The sequence below is a fragment of the Nyctereutes procyonoides genome, unplaced genomic scaffold (genome assembly GCF_905146905.1).
Source record: "Nyctereutes procyonoides isolate TBG_1078 unplaced genomic scaffold, NYPRO_anot_genome, whole genome shotgun sequence".
NCBI lineage: Eukaryota > Metazoa > Chordata > Mammalia > Carnivora > Canidae > Nyctereutes > Nyctereutes procyonoides.
In genome coordinates, this window is record NW_026575046.1 from 52,346,071 (window position 1) to 52,366,745 (window position 20,675).

A 20,675-nucleotide genomic window follows, 5' to 3' on the forward strand; every position below is an offset into this window, starting at 1 on the left:
CCTCTGAGCTTCCAGAGGTATAGACTCTCGGAACAGGGAGTGGAGGAAAGGGAGAGCTTTCAGACTGAGCGTCCTGCAGGAGTGAGGGTCTGGCCATGTGCAAGTGCAGATTCCTCAAGGAACAAACTGATCGTGTGGCCAACTGCTATGGGGTGGTGGTGGCCAGGGCTAACGCTGGATAGGTTAGGTTGGCCCCAGAGCCTGTTTTGAGAGAGAGAGAGAGAGAGAGAGAGAGAGAGAGAGAGAGAGCAGGAACGAGGAGCAGAGGCAGAGGGAGAGAATCTCAAGCAGACTTCACACCGAGCATGGAGCCTGAGGTGGGATTCCATCTCATGACATTGAGATCATGACCTGAGCCAAAATCAAGAGTCTGAGGACTGAGTCACCCAGGCACCCATCACTAGGGAGTTTTAAAGAGGAGTGATCCCTCACTACAATTTTTTCCTTCATTCATGTATTTATTATGAGCATGTACAGGGTGTTGTGCACAGTGCTGAAGCAGATAAAAGATGAAGAAGACACAAACCTGGCTTGTGAGTTTATGTATTAGTTGAGACAGAAATATAATGGGTCTTGAGGTTATGGAGAAATATTCTAAGACAGATAAAGTAGTACTTTTGGAAACGTCACAAGGCAGGCAAATGGATTCTCATAGTAAGAATGGCCTTTCAACTGGAATGTGAAGGATAAGCAGGAAATGAAGGAAAGGTAATCTGCGAAGAAGGAAACATGTGAGCAGAAGTTAGGAGACCTGAGGGTGCTAGGCCTAGGAGACTGAGGTCATCTGGTGTGGCTAAAGTGCTGGGAGGCCAGGCATGGATGGCTTTGAATACCACCCACAGGTCTTTCTCTGTAGGTAAAGCAGTTCCTTGATCAGACATGCAATTTTTGAACAATGAGGCAGAATTTTAGATACTTATGCCAGTTCAGCATCAGGGCAGGAGCCTGGTGCAAGAGTTGAAGGGAGAGAGGAACACAGATAATACATATAGAGAAAGGTTTCACAGGGGCATATGCATACTTCCTTGGGGATTAGGAAAGGCCAGAGACCAGGAATTGTGAGCCTGTGGGTGATGCTTTTTAACTTCTTTAGAAGAGGAAGCTGGCACTGACTACCCATGGTGAGGTTCAACCTGGGAGGAAGGAAGGGGGAGGGAATGGTCTTTGATCCTGCTCTTGACACTCTTATAAAAAGGGCTCTTAGTAACTGTGTGGCCACAGCCTCCACTGCTCCCCACATAAGCTCAGGTTAAGTGCCAGTTTTAGAAAATGGGGGCAAGGAGCTAGAGCACAAATGTGTGCAAGGCATTTATAAACGAATCTATTGTATTAAAATCTGAATTTACGAACCAGATCCACTGCAGGAGATGGGACATAGGAATGAGTAGTTTGTTTTACTTTATAGAAGGGTTCATCATCCTCAACTCTCAAGTTAATTAGGCTACAAGTCTCATTTCCATTAGAAAGTCAGATCCAATTGATAGAAACTCCATGTGCTTAACTTCCCTTGACAATGGTCAATAACCCAGGCTACAGGTGTACAGTCTGTAAAGGCCTCAAGCCTTTCCCAGATCCCTTCTCATAGCAGCTGCCAAGACAGTCTCACTCCTCTATCTTGCAGAGGGGACACGGCCTGGGGAAGGGGCTGCTCCAGGTCATATACCAGAATCCTCCCAACAGAAGCAAAGTGCAGAGATGCTGCTGTTATACATGCCCAGGCTCTTAGCCAAAATGAGTGCGCTAAAGTCACTTTCCTGTCTTAGCTTTAATTTTCTCATCTGTAAAATGGGATAACAGTCCCACTTAGAACCGCTGTGAGAATTAAGTGGAAACTACCAAACTGCTGACACAAAGTATGTGCTCAGTGAGGCTAATGACCAAGGCAGATCCCATGGTTCTGAGTACATTCCTCACCTCACCCCTGCCCCAGACCAGCAAAACCACCAACACACTTGACTCTGTGTCCAAATGTTTTATCTTTCGGCAGGAAAGATCTTCACAGTATCAAAAGTAAAGAATTGAAAAACAAGAACAAAAACAAACACAAAGAGAGCAGTGTTGGGCCAGCAGTACCATCAGCCCCTAGCCCACAGGCCAGTCCAGCCCCCGGCTCTGAGTGAGGAGGCTGCATAGCACCAGGAAGCGGCTCTGCGGAGGTCCTGAGAGGCCCCAGCACAGCACAGCATCCATTCAACTTTTGGTTGGTCCAAGATGGCGAGGAGCAGGAAGGATCTTGGGCAGGGGCGTAGGGATGTGGAAGAAGAAACTGTAGACTTTCAGTTGGCAGTTGGGGTCTCAGGACACCCTGAAGAAGCTTGACCCGGCAGGGGCTGAGAAAACAGGAAAGTATGGCCACACTGTGAGTCTTTGCCCTAGCCTCCCTGTGTTGGCTCTGGGTTTCTATGGGTCCCCATGGGCAGGTACTGCTGCCTGCTATTTTTGCTCCTCAAGCTGAGCATCCTGAATAGACTTCCTTGATTACCTACAGCAGAGGACGCAGGTTAAGACTCTGCCAGGAACAGCTCCCCTGTAATGCATCTTTCCAAGGCAGGGTAGTGTAAGAGCCCAGACTCTGGACTTTGGTTTCCTACTGACAGGTAGGGGAGAGGCAGCATAAGCACTCTGACTCCTGCCTCAGGCTCCGATACACAGCCCAGTATAGGTCCTGAATCTGTGCCAGCACTGCTTTTTCATTCACTCTCAGGGCTCCCAATCTCACTCTGAGGAGGGTGGGAAAGGTCAATGGAGAGCCCTTATGGTGGGGTGAGGCAGGGAGGGAACATCTCTTGTCTTGGGAAAGAGATCAACCAAAGAGGGAGTCCCTGAGAGAAGATGGCCCAATGAGGTTTCCTGTCTGAGTGGGGCACTGGGCTGTGGGAGGAGGTGTGCCCCCTTTTCTCTCAAAACAGGCAACAAATGAAAGTGCCTGGGGTTCCCATAACTCCTGGATCCTGGGGAAGTGGACAAAAGAGGCAGGAGGCCACCCTGACCTTGGGAGAAGCTCCTTAGGATGTGGACTTTTCAGTTGGCAAAAGATCAAGGAGCCTAGTCCCTTCAGAGAGAGGGACTGAAGTGAATCTAAAGACAGACCTGGGGATCCCTGGGTGGCGCAGCGGTTTGGCGCCTGCCTTTCGCCCAGGGCGCGATCCTGGAGACCCGGGATCGAATCCCACATCGGGCTCCCGGTGCATGGAGCCTGCTTCTCCCTCTGCCTGTGTCTCTGCCTCTCTCTCTCTCTCTGTGACTATCATAAATAAATTAAAAAAAAAAAATTAAAAAAAAAAAAACCTTTCTTAAAAAAAAAAAAAAAAAAAAAAAAGACAGACCTGACTCCAGGCAACCTAAGGTGCCATAGGGAGCCGAGCTCCAGGCTGCCCTGGCTTCAGGCTCTCTGGCTGTTCCTGGGGAGCTGAGGCCAGCATCAAGGGTGGGGAATCCTGACCCAAGAGAGGACAAGGGGACTCGGCTGAGGGTCTGGGAAGTCTACTGCCCTGGCCCAGAGAGGAGCAGGAGGAAGACAGGTGAGGACATCTTGGGGGTTCCTGAGCTCAGCTCACCTGCCCTGGTTTCTTGTTGCCTTAAGGGCAGTTTTGTGGTTGCCAGCCAGCAAGGCCTGATCCCAGGGAGAGCACAGGGTTAAGATAGGGCATTGCACAGCCATTAGGTTGCAAACCCACCATCAAGGCCTGCTTGCCTGCCAGCCACCCTTCTCTCCTGCATTATGGTTCTCGGTCTTCTGTTCTCAGTCCAGAACATCATCTGGTATGTCAGTATTTCACACAAAAGGACCTGTATAGGTGGTTGGAAGAGGAGCCCCGAGCCCAGCTGGAGGCCAGGTCTCTTCTTCAGGAGGCAGCTTAGCTATTAATTTATTCATGGGGCTTGTCCATTTGGGGAGTGCACTTACCAAGTCCTCCATTCCTCAGTGACCTTGCCAAAGCCTTGGTCTAGCTCATCTATCCTCTTACTGATCCTTTGGGGCTAGTTTCTTCTTGTACGGCTTTAGCTGGGAAGCAACCTGGTAGCAAGTGGCCTACTAGGCCGGGCAAGTAAGACTCATCCCTGAGGCTAATAATGTCAGGGGTGATGGTAGTCCTCTGAGGATTAAGACTGCTTAGTCATTTGAGAGGCAGATGGTAAGGTAAGTAGAGGCCTGATGGAGATAGCCCTGGGTTGGCAGTGTGGGAAGGGTCCTTCAGGAATACAGGCAGGAGGGGTACCAGGAGGGTCTGGCCCAGGAAGGAGAGATGGAAGGACAGAGGCCTAGGGGTGAGTGGCAACAGGAGAAGAGATGGGGCCTGTATCTTCAGAGAGGGTAGCTGTCACTGTGGAGGTACAGGGGTCAGGGCTGGCAGGCCACTAGTCCAACTCTATGTGCCCCACAGCATGGGGACACTGAACGTGACAGAACCTAAGGAGACGGAGTACAGAGCAACACTTGGGGGTCTCCATACCTCATTGAACTGTGCTGGGAGTGGTTTTCTTGAGGCTGAAGTTGGTCCAGTTCACAGCAACTTTCTGACGAGTTTGCTTTGCAGAATCCAAACAGAACCTATTATATTTGAGACACCAGAAAAGCATAATCAGAGGTTCCCCCTCTCCCTGCTGAAGCCACAGATCCATGTGTCCTGGTCACTAAAGGAACCAAGTCAGCTCTGTACAGCTTCCCTGGCTCCAGGGTATCAGGATCTAGCAGGTTATGAGAGCGTTGCTGGCTTTCTGGACAGGGTGTCCACGAGCCTAGGGAACAATCTATGAAGAGACTGACACTGCCTCAGGATACAGAGTCACTCCTCACACTGTATTTTCCTTTGGCTACACTGGGCTGCTTTCTTCTCCCCTAGGTTATTGTGTGTTGCTTTCAGCCACAAACCTCTGTCACAAAGGCCCTGTTTTACCTGGCCTACTTGTTCTTCTCTCTCAGGTCTTAGCTTGGGTCCCACCTCTTCTGGGAGTGCTGCCCACTCCTATATCTTAGCTTGGTCTGCAGCCCCACTTCTAGCTGTCTCGTCACAGCCCCATGCCCTTACTCCTCCAACAGCACTTATCGCTGGACTGTGTGTTTACAGCTCTCTCTCCCTGTTAGACTATCTGATTTGCCTCCAGCCCAGAAATCAGCCCAGGCAGAGCAGAGGATGTGCAAGTGAATAAACAAAGTGAACAAAGCTAGAGAAAGCTCTGGTTCTTGGGGTCTGACATGCCTCCTTCTCCCTGTCCCTTACACCTTCCCAGACGCTGTGCCCTGCTATGTGGATACCTGGGTTCTAGCAGATAGACTGCTGGGGGAGAGCCTCTCCAGGGTGTCAGGCTGAGTGAGGGTAGGCGAGAAGGCATCCTCACACCTACCTCTTGAAGTATTCCACCTCCCGGTCAGTCTCATCCATCTCCACCCCATCCATGTCCTTGGGCAGGAACACATCGTCTAGGAAGACACAGCCAGGAGGGCTCAGTGCCCACGGCCAGGCCTCTGGGGTCATGCTCTCGGGGCAACACTGCCCACACACGAGGTCTACCCTCCACCCTGTGGCCTGGCTGGGTGGGGGGTTAACCACTCAGTTCCTGGTGCACTCACCCAAGGAGGCGGCTGTCTTCTCCTGCTTGTTGCGGTTCCGGCGGCTGCGGCCCTTGCCCTGCGGCAAGCTTTGTGGCCTTGCTGGGCCTGGGGGCTGCATAGACTCCTGCTCCAGAGGCCGTGCTTTGGCCTCGCCTGGCCAGTTTCGCCAGGAGCTGCCCTTCTCGTCAGCTTTGGGGCTGCCAGCCCAGCCTGGTCCTGGCTGGCTCCCCTCTCCAGCCTCAGCACAGCTGCCCACCTTGGAAGGCTCTGGGGCCTTGCCTGGCTGCTTGGAGCTGGGGGTCTGGCCCTTGGCATTAGGAGCCTCAAGGCTAGCTGGGGACCGGGGGGCTGGGCTCGCCTCATTCTTCTTGGACTGACTGCCCTGTCTCTTGCCCTTCCGCGGCTTTCCACTTGAGGCCACAGGCTCAGACAGCTCCCGCTTGAAACTGGGAACCTCCTTTGGGCTTGGCTCCTCAGGACTAGGGTTGCCTGGCTTGGGTGTCTTGACCCAGATCACCCGGGAAAGGTTGGGCACTGCATTGAGTCTCCTCACCAGCCCATTCTCAGGGATGATACCGGGAGGGGGCCCCCTCACCTCTGTCCATGGTGGGTGAGAGCCTCTCATTTCTGTCCATGGTGGGGCTGGCTCACCTGGAACTCGTAATGTGTGGTTCTGAGAGGACCCCAAAGTCAAAGGGGACAGGTCAAGGTTAATGTCAGGCCGTTGCTCTGATGAGCCATTGAAGTTTGAGGGGGATAGGTTCTGGGGCTCTGGCTCAGCAGCCCCTTCCTTAGAGAATCCATTGCTGTCCATGTTGAGCTCACACACACTGAAGCTGGCACGGATAGAGTCCTTGACGGTGTTCTTGATCTCTTGCAGACGGCTGCTCAGGAAGCTGTTGACCCGATCCAGCTCCCGGTCAGGCCACTCCAAGAGCCTCTCCCTGGTAGGCCTTGGCTCCCGGCTTCCAGAAACACTTCGATTCACCTGCTTTAGAGCTTCTGCTGCCAAGTGGGCCTTCTCCTTTTCCTGCCAATATAAGCAGCAGTTTCAGCTGGGGCCTGGCAACTGCCAGGCACAATGTGACACCTTACACATCAGCCTGGGGCCTGGCTTTGCAACTAACTGGCTAAAGGCAAGGTCCTGTCATCCAGGCCTGCTCACCTACCCTGCAGGAGTGAGGATGAAATACAACTAGGATAGGTACATGTTCTGGGGATGAGACAGTTAAACTCACAGAGGAAAGGTTTTATAGTTTGTTCATTCAGAGCCCCAGTGTCAGTCTTAGGGCCCAAGACCACTAGGACTCAAAGGGATAAGAACGCAGCTAATTGCACCTTGCCTTCCTGGCCTGAACTAAAACAACTCACTCATTTGCTGAGTCTCAGTGGACTCATCTGCAAAAGGCAGACAATAATTCTGGAGTGAAGACCAAAGTGGGGATGCAGGTGAGGGAGATGGCTGCTACAGAGGCATTCTCTCCAATTCTGCTGGTAGTAGGGAAAAAAAAGCTGTGACATCATGGGAGGCCTTTCAAGAAGTAAGTTGGGGCTGTGAGACCACCAGGGTAGGTCAGATTGCTCTGGGTGGCAGGAATGTGTGTATGGGCTCTATGGAAGAGGGAGAAGTTCCATACAAAGGCCACTCACCATTCAGCTGTCTCAAGTCATCAAGCCCTGCTTAAAGTGTGCCCAACGGCATACACTGGACAGCTACATGGGGCTCCACAGCAAGATGTAAAAGCAGCCCCCTCCCTGCCCAGGTGAGAACTGGGAGGCCAGACTCTGTCACTGTTGACAGACCCAGTTCTGGAGAATGAAAGTGGAAAGTCTGTGGGCTCTGAGTCACCCCACCCCTCTGCCCAACCTCCACACACCAGCAGGCCAAGGATGCCTTTCAAGGGAGACGGGAGACAGATGTCAAAAGCCCATGGGAAGGAGGTAGCGGTGTTGGTTGGGCCAGGGATTGGATGACTTCCACCATTTTACATATTTCTAGCTGATCTGGGAATGGAGGGGGAGGAAAAGGAAACTGGGGAGAGAAAAGAGGCTTGCCACCACCTCACAGTCAACCTAAAGGGGTGACCCTGTGCCCCAGCAGGGCTCTGCGATGGACTAGTACCACCACTGTGGGACCTTGGACAAATCACTTACTCTCTCTGAACTTTACTGTCCCCCTTGGTATATTTGGGAGAAAAATGGTCTACCTATACCTTACAGTGTTGCCAGGACACCTGAGAGAGCATATGTCCCTTCCCCCAGGTGCTGACGAGGCTGTGACTTGGCACTGTGGTACTCAGGTGAGGAAGCAGCTCGGTATGGAGCAGTGTTTCCAGCCCTGTGCCATGGAGTTTAAGGCCACGGCAGAGATATGAGGCCACAGGGAAGAACGAAGGACTGGAAGGCCCCCCACATCACTCCTCCCCTACACCAGCACAGCCAATTCTGTTAAGATTGGAGGTTCCGTGGAGGATTTCAATTGCAAAAAAAGAGCTCTGCTGCTAAACAAGTCTGAAAACAACAAATCAGAGGAAGTGACTTGGAACCACATGCAATTTGGTAGTGAGAGAACATAGAACACACTTTCTGTTATGCGCCACGAGCCTGATCCTTCTCACATCTCATTTAATCCTCACAACTGCCCTTGTTGTGCCATTATCCTCAATTTGCAGATGAGGACACTTGACTCTGGAACGAATAAAGACCTGGCCCAAGGTCACACAGCTAGAAAAGTGGCAGAGCTGGCTCAGCACACCCAGGTGTGATCTGCAGTTCCTAGGTCTTTCAATCTTGTTTGACGATCACTTCTTGACCACTGACTGTGAAGCACTGGGCTGGGCTCTGCAGAATTCAGCTGTGCATGAGAAGTCTGCTGGGGGAGACTAACATGCAAACATGCTGTTGAATTCTGAATGACAGTGACAAGAGCTACAGGGAAGCACAAGATGCTCTGGGAACCCAGACTGGGCCATCAGGGGTGCTTCCCAAAGGAGGGAGTATCTCACTGGGTCCTGAAAGGTGACTGGGATAATCCTGGAAGGTGAGACTAGCACTTTTTCGGCAGCAGGAGGAGCAAGTGTAAAGACTGGGGAATGGGCCCATATAATCTTTAGGGAATGCAAACTTGCACAGGGAGAGCTGGATCCCAGGTTTCTTTTAGGAATGAGGGGTGGGAAGGCCAGCAGGGAGAGAGATGGAGTGGGCAAACTAAGCAGGGGCTGAAGAGCCCTGCAGGCCAAGCTCAAGTCTGGGTTTGACAGTGAGGGCAATGTGTGGCCACTGAAGGCTTTTACAGTTGCAGCAGTAGGGTGGAGGGAAGTGGGTGGTTTGAGCTTTTGGGAGGTCACAGGGCCAGGACTCAGTGACAGGTGAGAAAAATGGGATGAGTCACAAAAGCAACACTGATGCCTACTGGTGCCACTGCCGTTTCCCTGACCAAGTGCGCTCACTCTGTTGAGCCTTTCTGTGCATCACTGTTTCATTCCTTGCAACCATCTGAGTTAGGCTCTACTGTTATTCTCATGTTGTGGATGAAGAAACTGAGGCTTAGAGGTGAAGTGATTTGCCCAAGGTCATCCAGCAAGTGTGGTAGAGCCAGGTTTCAAACTGAGGTCCGATTCCAAGGCCCGCTGCTCTCGATCACCACGATGCATTCCTCCCAGGATGGCACCCTGGGTTCTGGTTCAGGCCACTGGGTGGATGGTGGTGCCATTAACTGGACAGACAACAGAGAAGTAAGAGCAGGCCTCCTTGGAGAGAGAGAACAAGCTCAGTGTTGGATGTGCTCAGTCTGAGTACCAGTAGGACATTTGGGAGGAGTTGCTCAGTAGCTGGACAGCAGAAGCTGTCAATGTGAAGTGTGGGGAGGAAAAGGTAGACATAGTGAACCAGGAACAACACTGTCTAGAGAGCTTTTCTTTGCCAGGGAGAGGGCCTTGAGGGGGAGGGTCAGAAAAAGGAAGAAGAGTCCAAGAAGGAGACAGAAGAGAGGTCAGAAAAGGTGAGAAATCTGGAGGACACAGTATTCTTGCTGTTCTTCCACTGCCCCCACCTGGCTGAGGACAGAGGAGCCAAAAAAACCATATTTGAAAAGGACAACCAATACAAAAGGTAAGATGTTGCCTAGTGGACAAAGAAGATGGGACAGGAGAGTATGACTTAACAAAGATGTCATTGGTGGTTCTGTGGAGGGGAGGGAGAGGAAAACGATTTGCAATGAACTGACTGGAAAGCCAGTTAATGCACACAACATTTTTCAAGAAATTTAGCTGTGATGGGAGTAAAGAGTTGAGATGAGAGAGAGAGAGGCCGTACACTCAGGACACAGTGACATGCTGATGGGAGCCAGCCCAGGAAGCCGAGGTCAGATGGAGGTGGCAGGAAAGGATGGCATGGCCTTAGGCAGAAGGGGTAACTCTTCTCTCATGACTAGAAGAGAGTCTGCAGGTAGAGTAGTAAGATGTTTGAGAGAGTGCCTGTCCACTGGCTTTTTCCTTGTTGAAATAGGAAGTGAGGTCATCTAATAAGAAAAGTGTGGTAGGGAATGCCTGGAGGTTTGAGAAGAATTTGGAGGTCTGACAAAGGGGCTATGGTGAACAGAAGTGATGAAGAACAAGTAGACTAGGGGCTACCTGAGGCCTGCTAGGCAATGTGAGGGCTCAGGCAAGTGGGAGACCATGTGTCCTGGGTACCACAGACAGATGGGATCGAGCACTTTCCTCGAGGTGTAAAAGAGGGGTCAAACTGAGGGCTACAAGTTTTTGAGTGGGTGTAATGGAAGGGCAACAGGGCCAGGAATTGAGAGTACTGGTAAGACAGTGAGTGAATGATGGTCAGAGGATCTCTATGGCCTTGGAAGTGGAGAAAGGGGCAGGTGACAGCCTTCAGTGGATGAAGAGGAGTGGCTGGGAGATTGTAGATAACAGAATCAGGATCAGTTTCAAAGGAGCAGGGGTTAGTACATGAGAGACAGTCATGGTCTGGAAATGGTATAAGGGAGTGGAAAGATACTCAGCTTTATTGGTCTCCTGAGATGGGAGAGAATGAGCAGTCTCCACTGGATGGCTCCCAGGGGAAGCTGTATTTTTGGTGGACAGCCAGATCATGGTTAAGTTTGAGAGGTAGGAGAAGGACAACAGAGAGGAGGCTGAAGCATAAACAGATACTGACCATGACTGCCTATCACATGACCTTGCAATTGCCTGGTGCCTTGCTGTACTCTGGTCTCTAGACTGGACTGGATAGGCAGAAGCTGTGCAGTAAGGTTCTGAATGAGTAGTGTGATAAATGGCAGTTGAGAGAGATGTGCAAGGTAGAGTGGCAGTACAGTAGAAGGAGCTACCTGAGGAAGTCTGAGCTTGGAAGGAAGTTGCCAGGAGGAAAAGGAGGGGAGAGAAGAGTGTTACCAGCATTACCATCAAAGGGTTAGGGCTGTGTGGGCAGAGATTTATGGAAAGTGTAACAGGCCTAGGAACTTCAAAGTGTGCTTGCTCGCTGGGACCTAACTGGGAACCACTGCCTTAAAAAGCCAAGGAAGGCTAGAGACCACTGTTGCCCACTGGACACTTGTGGTCAGCCAACACTGAATGGGAGAAAGTGCTGACCGTTTTCTGAAGGCAGTGGTGGGACCCCTTGGCTTACTACTTCAGGCTGCAGGGAAAGGTTCCTGGTTTGTCCTTTGGGGTGGAAAAAGATGTAGAATTGCTGCTGCTTTCCAGAGCACCAGGGCTGTTTGACCACCCAGGACCTGGTGCTAGCTGTCTGTCAAACCCAAATCTTCGCCTGCTGGGCTCCTGAGTGTGGCACTGTGCAGATGCAGCTGGGGGCAGGCAGGTGAAGAGGTAATGAGGTGGCAGGGGACGAGCCGCCCAGCCCTGGGCTTGCTTGGGAGCAGGGCTATCCAGGAATAGCTCACTGGGTTCTTTCCTCAGCCCTCTGAGGAGCTCACTCATCCCATGGGCTGGGTCATTCCCATGGCTTCAATTATATCTCCAAGCTGGCAACTCCCACCCCACACCTCCATCTCCACCTTGATGTCTCCTGAGAATCTCTGAGCCAATGTGCCCCAATTGAATTCCATCTTCTGCCAATGCCATCCTTGATTGGCGAATAGCACACCATCCTGCCAGTCACCCAAGCAAACACCTGGAAGACATCCCTGACTCCTTCATCTCTGTTCCATAATCAGATCACCAGAGCCAGTCATGTCTGCTTCCCTTGCTCCAGACCCACCATCCATCAGCTTTCCCTGGGCCTCTGTATTCCTTCCCAGAGTGTCACCCCTCCAAGTTACCTTCCATATTGCCAAATAGTCATGGTGGGATACAGATTTGACCAAGTGAATCCTTTGATAAAAGCCCTGTAGTGACATCCCCTCAGCTATGGGATCAAGTCAGAACTATTCAGCTGGACCTATGAGACCCTTTCTCATCTCTACTAGCTGTCCTGCCTCTCTTCTATTTGAGCTTTGGCTACCCCAAACTGCTGTTCATGTCCTATGCCTGCTGCCAGAACAACTCTCCAGATGAACCTAAACTCACAACTCATTCCCTACAACTCAACTCTGAAGTCAGCCTCTTGGTAAGCCATTTCCAGCATTCCCTGGCAGGATGGGGGGCTTCCCTCATGCCAGGGCTTGACACCTGCTAATGTGCTCGTCCAGTTTTATGTCAGTCTCTCCACTGGACTGAGCTTCTCCAGGGTGAGAACTTAAACTGTGTCATGCTTTGGCTCCCGGTACTTGCAGAAGTGTTTCCTGAATGAATACACAACTGACTGACTGAAGCAAGTCCTTTGCTTTGAGGAATCCAGCAAGCACTTCTGAGGCCAAGACTCGTCTCTCCTCCAATCCCTGGCCCCAGGCTCTCTTGACCCTGACGCCTCCCAAACTCATTCAGACCTTCCCATAGCAGTGAGCTGTGCCAAGGCTTCTGGCAGCCAGCACCATCCATGCCCCAAAAGTCCTGGGGGTAGGGGCAAGGGATTCCTCAAGGAGGAGAGGCGGTAGAGCTAGGCTCCCCCCCCACACCCACCTTCTTTTTCAGCTTGTGCCGGGCCCGCTTGGCGGCCCTGGCGCTGTTGGGGACTTTGGGCTCCGTGCTGTTGATGAATTCCAGCAGCTCATCCACATCTCGGTGGTCCACGGCGGGCTCCCCAGGGATCCCGCCCAGGGCGCCCCCCTTCATGGGCGGCTCCTCTTTCCGCCTGGTCAGTCTCGAGCGGAGCTTCTCCCGGATCTCTGTATAATTCCGACTCGTCGGGGCAGCGGGTGGCTGGGGGAGGGGGAGGTGCTGACGTTACACCCTGGGCCTGGGAAGCCCGGAGCACTCCCACCCGCTGGCACCGAATGTGTGGCAAGAAGCGAGACAACTGTTCTCTCTACCATAGCCACAAAGGCCAAGTGGCTTCAGCCTTGGCCAGGCTCAGAGCTGAGGCAGCAGTGGGCGGAGTGGGAGGTACGTAACAGCATTCTGAGCACACTGACTTGGGAGCCAGGAAAGCAGATTTGAGCCCGGGCTTTGTCACTTGCAAGCTGTATGACCTTGGGCAGGTCACTGAGTCTTGTGTGCCTCGATTTTGTCATCTCTAAAATGAGAATAAACCCCCCTGGCTTAAAAGTGACTAACAGTGTAATTACTTTCACCAGTTCTGTCCTCAACTGCTCTACCCTAGTCAGCGGCCCTTTCCTCTTCACACTATGAGACTTCTGAGCTGCCTTCGCCCTCTGTCTGGAGACAGCATGTACTCTGCCCTGAGCCTCCTGCCTGGTGCCTGAGCCGTCTGTGCTCATGGCCTGTCCCTTGCTAGCTCTCACGCTTGGGGGACTGAGAGCCTTTGCTTCCATTCTGCCTTCATCACACACAAGTGTTCGCTTCTCTGTGATTATACATATATGCATGCTCATCAGAATCACAGCTTTGTCTCTGCCATTTCCTTTCCTTTTGCCTAAGAAAAAAAGTCAATTTTAAGAGAAACCATGAAAAAGCAAAGGTAGCAAAGTGTTTAAAAATCCCTGCCTCACAAATGTGCTGTAAGGATCAAGCTAGTGGACGCAGGTCGTGAGGACTCAGAGGGTACCAGTGTGGTTATTATCCCCATGAGCAAGGGGGAGGCCTCTGGGGAGAGGAGTGCTCCTTGGTTCACCTTGACTGGCCCCCAGCCCTCTGGCCTGGGCAGGCTCACTCACCGCATTGTGGCCGAAGAACTCACAGTAGCAGCAGTCACAGAACTTTCCATCTCTCTGATGAGTGGAGGATGAGGTGCAGGAGCTGCGCTCTGAGCTGCTGTCCTCTTCCTCACCCAGGCCCTCATCTGCCTCGCAGGGCTGGGGCAGCTGGCAGGCCAGGCCACTGTGTGTAAACTTGTGCCCTTTGCACCCAGGATCCCTGCTGTTGGGGGAGAAAGATAAGCCCACAGGTGAGGGAAGGCACGAAAGGAGCAAGCTGCAGCAGGAGCCTGGGGGAAGCATCCCCACCACTGCTGTCCTGACTACCCTTTGCCTGTCTCATCCCACACAAAGCCCAAGGCAGTCAACCCTATCAGTGCCTCTCACAAGAACAGGGCCAATACCCTGACTGTCCCTAAGGCCCAGCTCAATGGTATTATTCTGGAAAGGTAGGAACCTCATGCCTCCCGTGCCCACACCCACTGAGTAACCCTCCTGGACTCTGAAGGAGGGTCACATAGTACGTGTGTATATCTCTCTATCCTGTTGTATACCACACTTGACTGTGATGGTCTGTTTGCCCACCTGTCTTTCAGACCAGACTGTGCATTCCCTAAGGGCAAGGGCTATGCCACTTCTATTTTTGGGTCCCAGTGTGCATGTGCAGCATAACAGTATACACAGCAGGTATTCAGAAAGTAGGTGTCTGAAAACAGATTAGAGGGCTGATAGCTCTCCTGGAGCATCCGAAGGAGGTCGACAAGGTCAATTTCCTTTCATCCTCTAAGGTCCTTAGACGGAGTCTGCCCCAGTGGGTGGAGCTGCCTTAGCCATGGGGCCTTAAAGTCAGGAAAGTAAACGTGCTTAGTGGGCTAGACTCTTATGAGTTATTTACTGTTTGGGCCTGGTACTCTGGTTAGCATATTATTTCTTTTTTCCCTTTTATTTATTTATTTAAATTCAACTTGCCAACATATAGTATAACACCCAGTGCTCATCACTGGGTGACGGGCATTAAGGAGGGCATGAGGTGAGATGAGCACTGGGTGTAATACTGTATGTTAGCATATTATTTCTAAGTGTCTCCCACGTCCTGCAAAATAGAAGTTGTTCTCTATTCCCATCCTGCAGCAGAAATAACTTAAGGGAGAGAGTGCTTAACTGCTTTGCCCAAGGAGTGGCTAGGACTCAGCCTATGCCTGTGTGCAAAGCTCATGCTCTCCCATTGTACTGCTTTGCCTCTGGACTTTAAGAAGCACTGGGGATATCATGTAATATAGACTATTTTTCCAGGGTAAGAAAAAACCTAGGCCCACAAAGTACCATAACTGGAGCCAGGAGAGCAAGAGCCCTGGGTTGACTATCAGAAGCTGGAATGCTTGGGGGCTGGGGACATGGAATGGGAGCCAGGAGAAAGGGCAGGATGAGGAGCAGTGAGGAGGTCTGGCTCCCAGGGTAGTCTGTTGAGCAAGGAGCAGAAATGGAGGGGCATGAACCATTATCAGTGGTACTCAGAGAAGCTTAATCCAAACTGACCATTCTTCACTCACATTAGCAAAATTAAAATACCTGAGTATTTTAATAGTGCTCCTGAGAATATGAAGAAACTAACACTCTAGTATTGGTGGTTACATCAATTTGGAGAGCCCTTTGGAAAGCAAATTTTCAATGTGTTAAGAATCCTTCTCAAAAAACATCCTCTCATTCCTTAAACTGAGAACGTTTTTCATTCTGAGGGATCTATTCCAAGGAGGAAAAACCCAAAGGGAAAAAGCTTTAGGCAAAAACATCTTTAGAGAGAATTTTTACACAATGTTAAAATACTGGAATGACTTCAATCATAAGTAACTGGAGAACAGTGAATTACACTATGCAGAATATTCTCCAGCCTTCGGCTGAGGCCCAGAAGACCACACAGGAGCCAAACAATGAATGCTGAGTGAAACAGGACAATGAAAAACTGGAAACTTTATGGACACCACCACCATTGTGTGGGAAAGACCTGTAGGGAAAACTGCTAACAGTCTTAGTACTGGGGTGGTGGGATTTTAGAATGACAAAATATAAATGCAGATTAAATACAGACTTGATTTATAATACAAAAATACACATATTTATATTCCCCAAAGAATGTTATCTTCCATATATACATTAATATAAACTTTCTCAGGACTTAGAGTTACTTCAGGGAATCTTTAAGCCAATAATTCTGGACTTACATCAGATTTCGGTGTGAGGATGTTAACTACAGCCTTGTTCTTAATGGCCAAAAACTAAAAATCCCCAAATGTCCACGGATAGGAGAATGATGAAATAAATTATGCTAGAGGTATGTAATAAAACATTTTTGGTCACTTGAAAGTTTTTTGAAGAATTTTAACAGCAGGGGGAGGGTATGGGAGTGTCTGGGTGGCTCAGGGGTTGAGCATCTGCCTTTGGCTCAGGTGGTGATCCCAGGGTCCTGGGATCGAGTTCTGCATTGGGCTCCCCACAGGGAGCCTGCTTCTCCCTCTGCCGATGTCTCTGCCTCTCATGAATAAATAAATAAAACCTTAAAAACAAATTTTAACTCGGAAAGTGATCTATAATGTTAAAAAATAACTATACAAGAATGTATAAACACAGACCTACTTTATATACAGAGACATCAGGAAGAAAATACACCACAGTGTTAGAAGTTTATCTTTAGGGGCACCTGGGTGGCTCAGTTGGCTAAACCTCTGACTCTTGATTTTGGCTCAGGTCATGATCTCAAGGTCATGAAATTGAGCCCTGCATCATGCTCTGCGCATATTGGGGAGCTTGCCTGGGGATTCTCTTCTCCCTCTGCCCCTCATGCTGCTCATGTGGACATGCTCTCTCAAAATAAATAAATCTTAAAAAAAAAGAAAAGTTTGTCTTTAGGTTGTGAAGAAATTTGTTTTTCATTAGACATCTCTGAATTTTTCCAAGTTTTTAAAAAACAATAAACATCTACTTCTTTTATAATTGTAAAAACTATACAAAAGACATAGAGTCAGGATGCCTGGATGGCTCAGTGGTTGAGCGCCCACCTTTGGCCCAGGGCATGATACTGGAGTCCTGGGACTGAGACCCACACTGGGCTCCCTATGGGGACCCTGCCCCCCCACTCTGTCATGAATGAATAAATAGAATCTTTAAAACAAAAAACAAAAAAAGACATACAGTCTACCTTTTTTATTTTCTAAGATTTATTTATCTGTCCTAGAAAGAGAGAGTGTGAGTGGGGGAGGGGCAGAGGGAGAAAGAATCTCAAGCAGACTGCACTGAGCATGGAGCCTAATGTGGGGCTCCAACCCACAACCCTGAGATCATGACCCAAGCTGAAACCAAGAGTCAGATGCTCACCCGACTGAGCCACCCCAGTACCCAAGGAATCTACCTTTTAATTTCTACCCCAAAGGTATGCTTTGTAAAGCTTCTTAGGACTCAAAGTTGAAGTTAGCAGAGAGTTAGCCCTTCACACAGCTCACTTACCTGTGAGTGCTAGGGAGTTGTTGAGAGCTGGGAGGTGGGAGGAGAGGCCCACCACAGTGCCCACTGCAGTGCCCACTACAGGGGTGGCTGCACCCTGAGAATGGTGGAGGCATCTTCAGGAGCGGCATGCTGGTGGAGGGCAGGTGAGGGTTCTGACATGCCCCTGGGGTGTGGGGGGCGGCAGCAGCGGCAACTGGGCATTCTGAACCCTGGGCAGGGAAAGGTGCTGCTGGGGTAGCAGGCAGCAGGTGTGGGTGGGGTGGTGAGCCAAAGGATCCGGGGTGAGATGGGATCAGTGACGCTGGCTGCGGGTGGTGGCCGGTGGGGCTGTTAGGTGGAGCAGTGAGGTCTGAGTGCCGGTGGTGCTCCGAGATAGAGAAAACCTCACCTGTGGATGGATGGGGAAGAAGGGGGTCAGAGTGAGAGCCAAGACCCTGGGAAGGAAAGCCCAAGGACTCACTGCCACAACATCCTGCTTACTCTAACCACAGGGAACCTGTCTGGGGACAGCCTCTCAGCACATGTGAGCTTTTGGGAAAGTCTAGCAGTGCCTCAGGCTGGAGAGTTTTCCCTGCAGGGAGCAACTTGGCTGGACAGACTCAAGGTGCCAGATCTGAGAGAGGAGGCACCAGGAATGCCCACCCTATGGAAGACCACATCACCTTGGTTGTGGCACAAACAGGGGCTGTGTGTTCTGTCTCTTGGGGTCTCTCTAGGACTTATTGCTTGCAGGCATTCCTCAGGTACAGGAAAGGGTCTACAGAAGCCAGTGGAGCAGCAGGGCAAAGTTCTGCCTCTGGGTCTTGAGGACTGAGGCTGCCAGAGTGTGCCAGACTCTGGGGTAACCCAGATTTCAGAGAAGTAGGAAAGGCTTTGATGATTATCTGGCTTATGCATCAGAATAAATGAACTTCTACTCAACTCTCACAATACTGGGAGCAGCACCCTTTTGGAGAACTCAGATCTCAATTTTGTTATTATTCTTATTTTAATTCCAGCATAGTTAACATATGGCATTACACAAGTTTCAGGTCCTCAATTTAGAAAGAGACAGTAATGAATATGTACACAATACTTCAAAGACCCAAGACTTTTTGTTGGGTCTCTAAGGGTTATCTCAAGGGTCTAAAGAAGGCTTACATAGCTGTGAACTTGGCTAATAATCCTGGCAGCCTGCACCGTCAACTTCTTGTGGATAGAAGTACAATGTTTTTGTATTTGTCCTTTAGGTGGAAAACAGGAGGCCTAGGATGGCAAAAGCAGCTAGGTCCTCTGTGCAGTCCTCCCTGCAGATGTTAGGTGGCTAAAGTCCAAACTCCCTAAGGACACTCCCAGACTCCACTTTCTGTTCAGCCAGTGTTTACCATGTTCCCTCCTGCATCTGAAGGGAGCTATCAGAGCCAATGACAATATTTTTCAACTTCAGAGTTCTGGGGAAAGGACTGCCATGGAGACAGTCAAGGGCTAGGTACCCCCGCTTCCATCAGAACAGCTCCCCTTTTACTTATTTTAATAACTGACCTGATTTGTCTAGTGAGGTGGTTAGGGAAACATGGCTCTCTGCATTTATGTGGCCTGGCTCTCTCCCGAGCTCAGAAACTCACCAGGGATGGTAGGAGGACTCCCGAGTGAGCTACCCGGCACAGCCCCACTGGAGTGCGGAGAGTTCCAGAGGCCCGAGAGCTTATGTGCTGACAGGAAGGAGCTGGGATCCCAGTCCCCTGAGTTCCCATGGCAGGAGGAGGAGGACGAGGACGATGAGGAGGAGGACGAAGAGGAATGAGAGTCACCCCCACAAGACTGTGATTTGCAGGATGTGTGTGACAAGGAGATCTGGAGAGAGGGGGGAAGAAAAGGCTCATGGTAAAACAGCAAACATCAGAGCCAACCCTCTGCTGCCTTAGCTTACTCAGTAGCACCTCCTCCTCCAGGCCCTGTGCCATGGCCAAAGTATAATTCCCACAACTCCAGGTGCAAGGGCAGACACGAATCAGGCCTTTGCTGGGAGGAGCAGTGATGCTCCCAGTAAAGTGAAGTGTGTGGATACTGGTGAGAGTGACTCTGGTAGAGATACAGACTGCCCGTAAACTATGGGCCTTTGGGGAGTCCTGAGAGCTGCCAAGGAAAGGAAGGGTCAAGAGTCTTGAAGCTGACACAATCCTGGGGTATAAGAGGGGGACTAGAGGGGAATGAGAAACAAAGAAAGTCTGACTGTTGTAATTCAGGAGATGCTACTTAGATGGCTCTTGGGCATCTTGGAGGCCTTCTAACTTGAGGCCCACAATAGACCTTCACACCAACCTTTGCCCTCTGCATCACACTGGTTGGCTTTCAAGCTGCCACAGAGCTGAAGGCAGCATGGTGACGTAGAAAACAGGCAGAATCTCCAGCAGCAGTACCTGCAAACAGGCCCTCACACTGCACAGGCTCTCCTCAGGGGCAAGGGGGGGCTGCCTGAAGCCTCTCTGTTCTTGCCCTGACTGTGAACCCAAGCCGCTACTTGCTGTGTGGATACAGCCCAGCAGCCCTTCAGGGTCTGGGTGCAGGGGCTGCCGGAGGAGAGCCGCCAGAGAGAACAGGGAAGGAACAGATCAAGAGCCTGATGTCTCTGGGCAGGCAGCCCTTCTGCATTCAGCGACCCCCTTCTCAGCCGTTACCTACCGCCACTGCATGCTCTGGACCTGTCTGCCTTTCATCTTCCTCCATGCTCTTTCGGCAACTCTGGCAGACCCATAGAGGCATCTCGCCTAGGAGATTCTTGACAAGCTTTGGCATGAAGTCAGGGGGCAGCTTCTCACCCTGCAACACCAGTCCATTTTGGGAAGGGCCTTCTTCCCAGCCTTTGCGTTCCCGATGACATAGCAGGCAGCAAGTCTGCACAGACTGGGTGGAGGTGGGGGGAACCTGTCCAACAGACAGAAACAGGGTTTCCCAGGAAGGGAAAGGCTCTGCTTAGAAATGATAATAACAACACTAATAACTTCACTTATTATGTGCCAGGCACTGGGTTAGGCACTTTCTATACATAATTTTAGTCCTGTAATAGCTCTGCAAACTAGGTGTTATTCTTATTTTATTTTTTAAGATGAAGAAACATTTCAAGAAGTACATTGCCCAAAGTTACAGAGCTAGTGAGTGGCTAAATTAGGATATGAACCCTGGTTGACTGCAAAGCTCGTGCTCAAATGCCAGGATATCTCCAAATCTTGAAGGTTAAAGAATGGTCCTCTTCCTTCTCTGGTATGTCTGGGAGAGGCCACAATTCTTGGGCTGTCTGTACAGTCCACAGACCCTGGGGGTAGGAGAGACCCTTTCAGTTAATGTTGAGTTTGGGAAAACATATGGGTTTCCTGAAAGCTGCACAATTCCATTAAGATCACAGCAGCATTTTGGAGAAGGGGTTTGTAGAGCTAATCAGAAAGCATCAATTCAGTAGAAAACAGAGTTGGAGAGAAGGTA

At 50.6% G+C, this 20,675-nt stretch overlaps 1 protein-coding gene across 12 annotated transcripts in view; it reads right to left on the reverse strand.

The window, feature by feature from the left end:
• Positions 1-1,957: 1,957 nt before the first annotated feature.
• FAM193B (family with sequence similarity 193 member B) overlaps positions 1,958-20,675 on the reverse strand; it is a 33,578-nt gene continuing 14,860 nt past the window's right edge. For 4 of the 12 annotated variants that reach the window (XM_055324872.1, XM_055324879.1, XM_055324878.1 and 1 more), the window contains 9 exons: positions 19,878-20,120; positions 18,821-19,049; positions 17,217-17,604; positions 13,740-13,941; positions 12,586-12,825; positions 5,573-6,584; positions 5,347-5,422; positions 4,455-4,552; positions 1,958-2,330 (listed from right to left, as the gene is read on the reverse strand). In XM_055324872.1, the coding sequence (XP_055180847.1) occupies positions 4,456-4,552; positions 5,347-5,422; positions 5,573-6,584; positions 12,586-12,825; positions 13,740-13,941; positions 17,217-17,604; positions 18,821-19,049; positions 19,878-20,120 (2,487 nt within the window). In that variant the 3' untranslated portion in view covers positions 1,958-2,330; position 4,455. Of the gene's footprint in view, positions 2,331-4,454; positions 4,553-5,346; positions 5,423-5,572; positions 6,585-12,585; positions 12,826-13,739; positions 13,942-17,216; positions 17,605-18,820; positions 19,050-19,877; positions 20,121-20,675 lie in introns of those variants that run through there. The other 8 variants (XM_055324875.1, XM_055324882.1, XM_055324874.1 and 5 more) reach the window with 5 other exon arrangements.